The 12,240-nt window shown below is 37.3% G+C and overlaps 1 protein-coding gene across 2 annotated transcripts in view; it reads left to right on the forward strand.

The window, feature by feature from the left end:
• The first annotated feature begins 7,152 nt into the window (after positions 1–7,152).
• Positions 7,153–12,240, forward strand: part of LOC117423353 (ephrin type-A receptor 4-like) — a 41,876-nt gene continuing 36,788 nt past the window's right edge. The window contains exons 1-3 of one of the 2 annotated variants that reach the window (XM_058990379.1): positions 7,153–7,544; positions 9,219–9,286; positions 11,368–12,031. In XM_058990379.1, the coding sequence (XP_058846362.1) occupies positions 7,457–7,544; positions 9,219–9,286; positions 11,368–12,031 (820 nt within the window). In that variant the 5' untranslated portion in view covers positions 7,153–7,456. The remainder of the gene's footprint in view (positions 7,545–9,218; positions 9,287–11,367; positions 12,032–12,240) is intronic. The other variant, XM_058990378.1, reaches the window with a different exon arrangement.

Consider the following 12,240-nt stretch of genomic DNA (forward strand, 5'->3'; position numbering starts at 1 on the left):
ATGGAGAAAACTCCTCTGTGACACAACAGAGCAGTTTACCTATAGAGCTCTCTTCAGTTCAATAACTCTTGACAGCTGTCAGGGAGCTCAGGGACACTTTGCTATGCCTTTAACATTTTAATCACTCCACAACTTAAAGTCACAGATCCAGTTTTTTTGGGTACTACCAACCCCCCCTCCCCTAAGAAAATATTCATTTTTGTACCTGTATGCACATTGTATTTGTCAAGGATCACAGGCTGTTCAAAATCCCTATTGCTTCTACTTTTCAATTTTTTATAAAGAAACCGTTCTGGACTGGTGGTCACGCTGATGTTAAACCCTTGAGCATGCAGTATCGGAAGTGTAAAATGACACCGAGCAGCAGTTTTTTTTAGGTTATGTATGCAGGATAAGAATTCTCCCATGTGTACAATTGTAATTGAAGGTTCAGCACAAACCTTCTGCTAAATAGCTCTCAAATCACTTGTACTTTATCACTTAATCACGTCTTTGGAGTAGCAGTTCACATTACATTTCCATCTTAAAATCGCTTGCAGTATGACAAAAAATATATAATGTGTGAACCGGGGAGGTAATCATTTCATATTTGAACACTTCTGACTCTGCAATCCAGCAGCATCAAGATGCTAAATGTTTGACAATAGCACATAAAACCATTTACAGGAGTATTAAATTAATTTACACTTTCCTATTTATTTATGCAAATAATACCATACTCAATGTTTTTTTTTGTTCAACAAAACAAAAGAATGCATAGTTAAGAGACTTTCGAAAATAGCAGCTGATCTTAAAACTGTGGCTATCCATAACATACTGTGTATGCAATATGTAATCAAACTATATGAGGTGCATTGTCCAAAATGTAATTTGTATACTGTATACAATGACTGACTAATAAAAGCAATGCAATGCCTTGAAATGTACTTCCTGTTGTTCTCTCAGCCACATTCAAATCTAGATTGCACTGCAGAAGGCTAGAAGTGGGCGCCATTAAAACACATTTTTATCTTCCTACCAAGTAGCAATTGAGGATCAAAAGCTCTGCTTATACATGGTACCTTGAAGCACACACTCAGAAATACTTGGCATTTTCTCTCGTCTTCCCTACATCACTGCTCTGGGTTAATATAGCTAATAAAAGGCTGTTATGTTCCTGTTTACATTTCAAGCCTCATACAGCTCCACTGATCTTTCGATAGTAGATGCAAGACACTAGGAGATGTTCTAGAGTGCACTGTATGGCACATGGTATTGAACTGCTGTCATAAAAGGAATACAAAATTTGACTTCTTTGAGTAGATTAAAGCTGTGATCCCACTCAGCCTGACTTGAGTGTTAGGTTAATTCATTAGCTGGAAGACAGTAGACTTAATTTGAAGTGGAATTGGTTCATTAAGATTCTTGCATTCTTTCATTTTTATCTTTCTTCTAAACTTGAACTGAAAACTCAAATGGGCAGAACTGTCCAGTACAGACTGAATTGTGAGAGATCCATTCTGTTGCAGATCATCCTGAATGAAATCAGAACTGATTCTCTGTTCACTGGAGTGCGAGTTACTTATATACCCAGTAATTCTCAGTACATAAGTCGCAGGTTTTACATATATTTTGTATTTTATTTTGCAGTACATATTTAACACAAGATTGCAATTATCAAATGAATAACATACATTTTTTAAAACAAAATACTTGTGATCACGCTTTTTTTTGTGTCACAAGCATCTGTCGCCATGTTCGCAATTTAATTATATACATACCGGTACATATTTGGTACATTAAAGTGTAATATTATGTTGCTAAATGTTTTGAGTTTATCTTGCACTAGCTTATGCTACAGAGGATTATAATCTGGGCAGTGTATAGTTCAATGGAGCTGAGGACTTTGGTACATGAGAATTGTAAGTGCTGCTCCATTTATTGCACACTGGGAAATCTCCCCAGCAGGACAACAAGGTTGAGTTTGTCATCCGCTGGTGTATTTATCAAGGTTTTCTATTCCTCCTTTTATTCAACAAATCAGCAGGGAAGGAAGAAAAATCCCTGGTATAACAAAGCACTCCCCAGTCATGGTTTATTATTATGCTTTTACGCTATTGCCTGATGAAAGTTTTATATGATGCAGACTGTTTCGCCTTGAAGGATGACAAACAGTATTACTTTCTGAGCTGTGCTGAAGGGTTATATATATAAAACAGAGAACCATAAAGAATATGGGTTTTTAATCTTAAACAACGAGTTTACAAAATGTTTGGCAACATAACTGGAAAAGTTGCACTTTAGTTAATAAAATATAAAAGAATATTTCAGTAGCTTATAACTTATTGCTCTGAAATGATCAGAATACTATGTTACAGTAGACTGTGCTTTATTGTATACCCTACAGGACACACCATGAGTGTGCATTACGAGTAGAAGAAGGGCCTGTGCCTACAAGCTCTATCTGCATGCTGCACCACTATCTATTCCCCATCCATTTTCAACTCTTCAAAGCAATATGGTAGAACATTGTGTACTAATTAGGTGTATGTGTATTTAGTAAGGTCTGTCTTCAGCCATTGCCTGGGGCCTTCCAATACTGCTCCTCAGTGTTCCACAGCATCAGCCAATACCAGTTTCAGAGTTCTATTTTTTTTTCATTGCTAAACCTCCAAAACCTCTCCTTTGTTTGGTTCTCACCAACCCACACAGTGTCAACCAGTCAACAAGGAGTTTGGTGTTCTTTGTTCTATTAGGGGTTTAATTCTATATGGTTTGGTTACTTACCTCACATACCAGAAGTTCAAATAAGATAACAACAACCAAGCAAAACAGACCGAACAAAAAAGCAAAAGTGGTTGAGAAATGCAGGAAGCCCTACTCTTTTTTGAGCCCTGCAATGGAATGCAGCTGACACAAACAGGAGCTGCGCCCGTCCCCACAAACAGTGGAGGCCTCTGTGAGAGCGCCACACAATGCAGATGTGTGGGCAGATGCCATCTGCGACTCACTTCGGGGAAACAAGAAAGATGCTCAGGCTAAAGGGGATTTCTCAGATACGTGACATAATGGGAATTATCTGAAAGTAATCAATCAAAACGGTGACACAAATACCTAAAAACAACAGCCTTCATGCGGCCGGTGCCCCCGATGTCTCCACCGCCCGCAGCGGGTCACCCCCCCCCCCCCCCCCAGCACCTCCACTTCATGGGCTTTGCCATCGATGTTCTCCCCATCATGGCTCCTATTGGCCAGCATGCCTCGGCCGTGCTGCTACCCCCTCTTTAGCTAATGTGTGCTTTATTGTTGCGCATCCTATCGTACACTTAAGGCGCATTCATTCTTTGACATGGACTGACAATCGATTGTAAGCAGAAGCCCTGATACAGCAGATGCTGCATGATCTCATAATTACGCAGGGATTGTTTTGCCCCAGCAACAGTATGGCAACAATACAGTCAAAAACTCAACCTCAAAGAGGCATTGATAGATGGTCACCTGCTCGTTTAATCTATTCAGATTAAATTCAGTTTTTTTTTTTTTTTAACTAAAACTAACAATAAAATAAAATAACAACAAACAGTAACATGCTTAATATTCTAAACTTCTAAAGCTCTATGGTATCTACATTTATTTAGTTATATTTTCAGATTTTTTTTTTTTATTTGCATACTTTAATATTACAGAATAATAAAGTTTGAACCAAGTTTTTTCTAATGTTTTTTATTCGACAGATCGAATATTTCCTTCCAGAGGGGGAAAAAAAATCAAAAACAATTTGCTTTATTTAAAAGCTCTTCACAGCCCAAATCTATATCTCCAAAGACTGGAGCAAAATGGACTAGTCCTGTAATCCAATGGATTCAACTTCAGTTTTCTACCAACAGTGAACCCCTGAGAGCTACATTGTAATTAAATACAATTTCTGCATTTTTTTTGTTATTAGTTTCTTTTTATTGAGTTTCTAAAAACATTAGTTCTGACTTTTACATCACTCAACTTTTCAAAGTCTGTGAAAAAAACTGTTTTGTCGAACCTTTTTAAAAAAAAGAAAAAATTAACAATAACAGCAATAATACGAATATGATAAAACCACTTGGAAATGCCAGATAAACAACTTTTTCTTTTACTTTATATAACTATTTGCCAAATACCAAACAAATTGTCCTGTATTATAAACATAGAACCCAAAATGCAATTAGAAATACTAATACACAAATACCACATGAATAATCAGAATTGCCAAATATAGCATGAACGGTATATTAAAAGTAGTAATAACAAACCTTTTCTAATTGCATCACAAAATATATATGCATTTACTATGACTTCCAAGTATTTGCTTTCCTCAGTATCATTTTGATTGTTTGCAGATCCACATAAAAGTTTACATTTAAAATCAAAACCAGATTTATGACTACAACTGCAACTCTTGTTTATGACTCAGACAGCACTACAGTGTGTTTCGCATTAAGGGATTTGTTTTATTATTTTTTATTTAATGTACAAAGTTGCTTAGATTTTAATGGTTTTTACTTTTATATTTTTTACTGCACAAGCAATCCGTCATAGTTATGTTTTACAAGAAACTTTTATAAGCAAAACTATATATTTTGTTCCACAATAGGACTGATATTATTTTACAAAACTAAAGAGAGTGTATTGTTATAGAAAAAAGTGTATAGTATCAGTTAAATGCATTTAAAAAATCTTTTGGAAATAGGATTTGCCACATTATGTTCTAGTCCTGTGTAAAAAAAAAATTAATTGGTGAAAACATGTATTAAAACCAAAATAAACAGTTGTTCAAACTATTTAAAACTAAGACTGTTATTTATACTACTTTATTTTAACATTAAAGTTTCACAAAAACTAAAAACTTTATTCAAGCTATATATATATATATATATATATATATATATATATATATATATATATATATATATATATATATATATATATAATTTGGGACAAAAACAACAACAACAATAATAATAATAATAATAATAATAATAATAATAATAATAATAATAATAATAATAATAATAATAATACTGTTATTTTAAAACTGTACAACTACAAAGAAGTGCAAACTGAAGTTTATGGAATATTTAGTGTCATTGCTTTCTTTATTAAAAACCTTGATTATTTTCCTTTGTGGCCTCTCAAAATGTAACATACACATAAAAAACATGACGGGCAAATAACATTACATGGAAGATAATTAAACTAAGCTTGCCAATACCTTAATAGTATGCTTAAAATATTCTTTATTCAGCAAATTGCAGAACTAAGTAAACTAAACTCAATATGAACTTGAATGCATTAAGCTTTTAAAGAGTCACCCGGAAAGGCTGGTTGTTTGTATGATACAATCTTTCTGCTCCTCACAGACATTCACAGCTAGATACTGATAGCTGCTGGATACCCTTCAGTTCTTGTGATATACAAAAACTGCCCTGCATTAAGATGAAATCCAGCCCTGGCTCAAAAACCAACCACATCCTAAAGGTAGACTCAGACCAGTGCAAGTGAAACCAAACAAGCACATGAGTTATTCTACCTAACTACTGATTTTCTTAATCTGCCCATTTCCAGGTACCATGATCTACTTATTTTATTAAATAAGGTCCTTGACAATCCAATACACTTTAGGATAAACCTGAAAAAAGTCTATACGAGGCTGAAATGTGACAGACTATGATACCCCCGTTCCTGTAACGACGATATAGGAGATTTTGTATATTTGTACCCCCCGCCCCACAGAGCCCTGTACAATATGCCTCTGACGCTAAAATGATTGACTTTCCTGCAGTGTGCAAAATCAAAACTAGTGTAGGAGTTGGCTATGTGTGCAGAGTTCTGTGCGAAGGCGTTTAGTGAATACAATGTGCTTGTTGTTGGTTTCTGCTGAGCTGCAGCGGACTGCATGCCGAGGGAAGAAGTCAGTTGTCTCCTGCCTCCCGTCCCCGCTCCTCTCCCGACTTCAATGTTGTTCGTGGGGAGTCTCGGGAAGCTTTAAAAGAACACTAAGCTAACCCTCTAGGGTGATGGGGCCTGTCCCCAAATGGCACATTCAGTGCTTTGGCGAGATGGACAGGGGCTGTGTAGGTGGACGTGACGGGAAAATTAAATTAAAGATACGGTGACTCAAATCACAGTGTGCACACGCACTGTACTCACTTGCTACCAGCCCTCAAGACAGTGAATGTAAAATGTGACCACTAGGTGGCACCATTGGTTTAAGTCTTTTCAGGATAAAAGTGCGAGCGACGCTATTTACTGCATAGGTGCATATTCCAAGACCAGGCTGCAAAACCTGATATATATATTATTATTTTTTTTTTTTACAATAGCCTGAAAGCCATATATACTGCATCATTACAACCGATACTGTGTATTAGTCTATTTATTTTGTGTTAATGTATGTGAAATGTTCTGGTAAACCTCGAAGTAAGAACAATGTTGTTTGTGTTACACAAATTGTATCAAATTACAATACTTTTAGTGTATTTTTTTTTAGTGTACCAAATAATAGTGTTCATGCATGGTGCTGCATTAGATCAAATAAAAAAAGCCCCCAGTTCCTTGGCATATAATTACCATTTGATGGTATTGTTAGCCAGTCCCTTTCTTCATTCTTTATAGTCTTGCTCCGTTGTTTTACTCGAAGCATGCATCAGCAAGACTCACACACAACAGGTTAAAGAAGCCAGAATCACAAGATATATTCAAGATATATTCTCTGCAACAATCTAAACGCTATGGGTTACAAGAGGACCGGTGTTACATGAGCTTTAGTTTATAAATGTCTAAAGGGTATTGTGGTTGTGCTATGTTAATTATTATTATTTTTTTTTTTTTAAATATGGATTCGTTTTTAGTTTTGAATTTTTAGACTGGATTTCTATATTGTCTACAATACAAAATTATATTCCTAATTTCTAACGGACTGAGGTTTTCAACAGTCCCCTATGAATTGTGACAATCTAAAATCAGGCACGAGCGCTAAAGCATAACTGACGAAGCCAAAAAAAAAAAAAAAAAAAACGTTTAACAATTAACTCAATTGAATTGATTTATAGTTTCGGTCTACAAAACTATAATCTACAAATCAAAGGAATCGTTACATAAAGCGCTCCTGTGCAAATACACGTGTCCACAGGAAGAGATTGCCCTGTTCTAGTTCGAGTAATGATGATTGCGAAGGGTTTGGATTACGTTGTTTAGAATGTTTATTGCGACCGATCAGGTTGATAGACAAGGGGAGGGGTCCAGTTAATGATTATTTGGGCTTTGTGGGGATTGATAGGCGCGTCACAGGGTTGAGAAACGCCCCTTGACAATGTCTCCACAGTTTACTGCTCTGCAGCTTCAATCACTTATTCCATTGGGAAAGACATAGAGCTGGATCTGTGTAGTACGAAGACAAAAAAGCAAGACACACGCAGAAGAAAGCCAGCAGTCAAGGACAGATATGGCTTGGATGTTATACTTTACGACCTGTCTTCTATTTGGGATTTCTTCATTTGTTTGCCCCGCACGGATCTATCCATCCAATGAAGGTAAGAGTCGTTTCTAGGAGTTTGTGGACCTCGGGGTCGGGAGTTGATCTTTCTTGTGCCCGTGATCCCCGCTGATTGGCGTGGTAACTCCGGGCAGGTTGACGGAAGGATAAAGTTAACCGCTGCACGTTTTAATCACTCAGATATCTCTCTGATTATCCCAGCAAGTAAAAGTGCATCATTTACTTTTATTTCTTTTTAGTCACATTTAGTCATCACTTTTCATCGCTTGGATTTTTTGAGATCGGCAGTTTTTGGCAAAACAGGGATAGGAATCGGATGATAAGCTACAGTTACACTTGTAGCCTACACTTACCATATATACTAAGCTTTGAGTTTTTTTTCACACAGTACAGTACTGGAGTATAGGTATCCATTAACCTAGCCATTTGAATATTTGATTATCACCATTCCACTAACATCAAACGTGCACTCTGAGTTACACCTTTACAGTGGGTTTTGCATGTATAGACTGGCGCATCTAGTATATATATATATATATATATATATATATATATATATATATATATATATATATATATATAGTGTGTGTGTGTGTGTGTTTTTGCAAATTTGGTAAAAAGTGCAATCGATTAACTGCAACAAAATATTGTATCTAAACTTCATTAAAGGTAGCCTATCCTCGCTCTATCCGTGCTTACTATTATTTTGCTCGTTGACAGGCAGCCACAGCAATAATTTTATTTCTATATTAAAACTACAGTTAAGAAATGTAGCCGCCGCCTTTTTATTATTTTTTTAAATTATTTTTACGAAAGTTGATAATCGTCGCGATGAAAATGTCAACATGTATTGAGAAAAAAACGTCCGAGACTCTTCTCAATTTGCCGTTCAACATTAAAGTCACGTTTTCTTTTCCATTCTTAAAAGATTCGGTTTATACATGCCAAGACTTTTAAATCCGTATTACATTAAACGACGCGTAGGCTACATTATTATTATTATTATTATTATTATTATTATTATTATTATTATTATTATTATTATTTTCGGAGGCAACAAATCTATATAGCAAATAAAAATCCCAAGGCGCCCAAAATATATTTAGGGATTGAAACCTGTGTGCTAAAATAAAGGCTGTTGCTGGCTGCTCTCCGGGAACCCCGATGAGATGTTTCAATTGTTTTATATATTAAGTTCTATATTGTCGCCCGCAGACCTACCGAAAGTTCAATAGGCCAATTTATTCTGAACACATTTCGCTATCATATTATTATTATTATTATTATTATTATTATTATTATTATTATTATTATTATTATTATTATTGTTGTCTTTTAAAATGTATGTACAGTATATCCTCTAATGTTATTTCTATTTCTATATCTACTAATGCGGGAGCAGCAATGTGAGTAGCTGGTGAAACAAATAAAAAAGCAACCCTAACCATGAAGTTTTTAAACAATTCTGTGTTAACGTGCGATCCTCAGAAAGAATATATTGCCAATTAACTCACGTCAAATGTAACTTTCTAGTAAAAAAAAAAAAAAAGACGCGGATGTACCGTGTGTTTTATTTATTTGTTGTTGTTTTTTTTGTTTTTAGCTACACACTGTTTCTAAATCTATTCTTAAAACATCACTCATGAAATGATGAAATGGTATAATGGTCGCCTGATCATTTGCCTTAATCTTGTTTCTTTCTTTTTCTCAGTAACGTTGCTGGATTCCAGATCAGTGCAGGGGGAGCTCGGATGGGTAGCTAGCCCCACAGAAGGAGGGGTAAGTGCCGTACTTAACAGTTTTAAAAACTGTGTTAAAAATAGTGATTGCTTCGCAATGGTTAGATTTGATCAAATAGATTGTGATAAAAGCGCCAGGTTTCCCCAATGGACGTGAAGTGAATAGTTCTTTGTCGGGGAAACTTTACACTGCCTCTGTGAAAGGGACAGGGGGAAAGCGATTTTCAAATCACAGAAGCACATAGCGGAGAAAAGCGAAGAGCGTTTGTTATTGCCGAGAGGCGTGATTAAAAAAATGATAAAGAATGTGAGCTGGGTAAAATAAAAAGCGGTATGGACAGGTCTACCGTAATTAGTGTATCTATATAACCCCTGATAAGGTAACATAGTATGCAACTGCTCTGCTTCAGACCCAATGAATAACCAAATAGACCTTGAGGTGTGCGTTGATTGAACACAGGGACTAATTAGTACTGATAGTGTAACCCTTATGTCTTTAAAATATGAAGAAAAAAGTGTTGCATACAAACTAAATTATAGGCAGCCCACAGCTTAAAACAGTTTGTAATATATTTTAATATATTTCCATCTGAAACATGTATGCATTTGCTTTTAAACCTTGGAAAAAGCAACCCCCACTCACCCCACACTTCCTACATCTTTCATTCATAAACAACGGAGCAGAAGAAATAGAGCATTAAAAAGGAAATACAGGGAAGGGTCCTAATCCCATCTCTATTTGTTCAGTATTCTGTACAGTGCCTTGAATTAGCAGTATTGTAGAACACAGAGCATTGTCTGGCCCTTTTGTTGGTTCCCCCTGAACTTGGCTGTAGTTCATTTGAGCTGTGCCTGTGCACACTATGCCATCCCCAGAGTTCCTTTATCCCTGGCAGGAGTGACTGACAGGCCCCTGGCAGTGTGGACAGCACGCATTCAGCCTTGATTGCAAGCAATTGCCCTTATTCACTGACAATTGGGAAAGGTACAGCTTTATCTCAGCGAAAGCCAGGCTTCCCTTCATTCTGCGCCCGCATTGGTTTAGACAGATTCTTTTCATTTTTTATTACTTCACCTCAGGAGGACCTCAGTGCAGATTATAAATTATTAGAACTGGTTAATGAGCAAATAATCAAACGGTGAGTTTGATTAATAGCATATTCCCATTCTGACATGCAAAGTAGTTTTTAACCGGGGGCCCTGTTTAATTTAGTGCTGGGAAGTGTCTCTTCTGCTGCAGTGTGGTTTCATTAATACTCTCTGGAAGTGAGCACTATTTTTAAACCCATTGTGAAAAATGTAACATTACATAGTCTGTCTGCAATGCTTGGCTTCAAAAGATTGTTCTTTCTTCATTGCAATGCAGTAGTTATCTTTTAAATTGAAGCACAACAAAATCACACAGACTACAAACATCCAGAATTCCCCTTTGCACCTTTTTGGGGGGGTTTAATTGCTATATAACACTTAGCTTGCTGGCTTATTTAGCAATTTGGTGTGAATAAGACAGGGCCCCTTGGTTTAAATGTTTACTGGTCGTGATACTATTCCGAGAGGCTTTGAGATGGACATGACAGATTCCAGTTTCTGGTGCTTCTCTGACACGGAATATCCCTTCATACAGCTTTGAATTAGAGGAGCCTTTTCTACTTGCTAACAAGATGTTGTGTTTTACTCTGGTAGAGAGTTACTAGAGTTTATTCTCCCTAGGTATTCATTTTTATATTCCCTAGTATCACTAAGCAAGCACCAAGATGTTGTCTGCTTTACACCAGAATTCAGAGGTGCTAACTACCCTAGAATGAATAAGTGGGTGCATCCATTATGTATTGGTTTTAATAAACAAAGTAAATAAAACAAAGTACAAGGGTTCTCAGTAACACAAGCACACCAAAGTTAAGAGCTCTTATTCATCTATATGCAACAAATAGAAAAGAAAATGTTTCAACACAAAGAATTCAATTCTAAATGCACGCATAATTGTACATTTTTCTAGCCACTGCTTAAGCCCACTGAAGTTCACAGGCTTGTGCCTGTTTTACACAAGGCCGTTATTAGGTTATTGGTATTGTTATTCATCATTCTGCCCGTCTAACACCTAACCTGTTTATTGGTTTTCAGTGGGAGGAAGTAAGCATTATGGATGAGAAAAACATACCTATTCGTACATACCAGGTATGCAATGTGATGGAACAGAGTCAAAACAATTGGCTGCGGACTGATTGGATCCCCCGCGGGGGAGCCCAGCGAGTGTATATTGAAATAAAGTTCACTCTCCGGGACTGCAACAGCCTGCCCGGTGTCACCGGGACTTGCAAAGAGACATTCAACCTTTACTACTACGAGTCCAACAATGATAAAGAGCGCTACATCCGGGAGAACCAGTTTGGGAAGATTGACACCATCGCGGCCGACGAGAGCTTCACGCAGGTAGACATCGGGGATCGGATCATGAAGCTGAACACGGAGGTGCGGGGCGTGGGGCCGCTGACCAGGAAGGGCTTTTACTTGGCGTTTCAGGACGTGGGGGCTTGCATCGCTCTGGTGTCGGTGCGGGTGTTTTATAAGAAGTGCCCCATGACTGTGCGCAACCTGGCGCAGTTCCCCGATACCATCACGGGGGCAGACACATCGTCGCTGGTGGAAGTGCGGGGCTCCTGCGTCAACAACTCGGAGGAGAAAGACGTACCGAAAATGTACTGCGGCGCGGACGGGGAGTGGCTGGTGCCCATCGGTAACTGCCTGTGCAATCCTGGCTACGAGGAACGCAACGGAGAGTGCCAAGGTGGGTTTATCACTGGCCAATTATTGATTTCTTTATTTGTTTTTTATTTGTTTGAAGGCCGCATATAATTGAATCTATGATGAGGCTAAATAGACTAAAGCCCAGTAATTAGTTGCCCCTTTGGGATGGGACAAATGGGACGGTGGAGTTTAATGAACAATTCACACAGCTCCAGGTGGCTTGTGCTAAACTAGCATAATCCTGACAGA

Source organism: Acipenser ruthenus, chromosome 17 (assembly GCF_902713425.1).
Source record: "Acipenser ruthenus chromosome 17, fAciRut3.2 maternal haplotype, whole genome shotgun sequence".
Lineage (NCBI taxonomy): Eukaryota > Metazoa > Chordata > Actinopteri > Acipenseriformes > Acipenseridae > Acipenser > Acipenser ruthenus.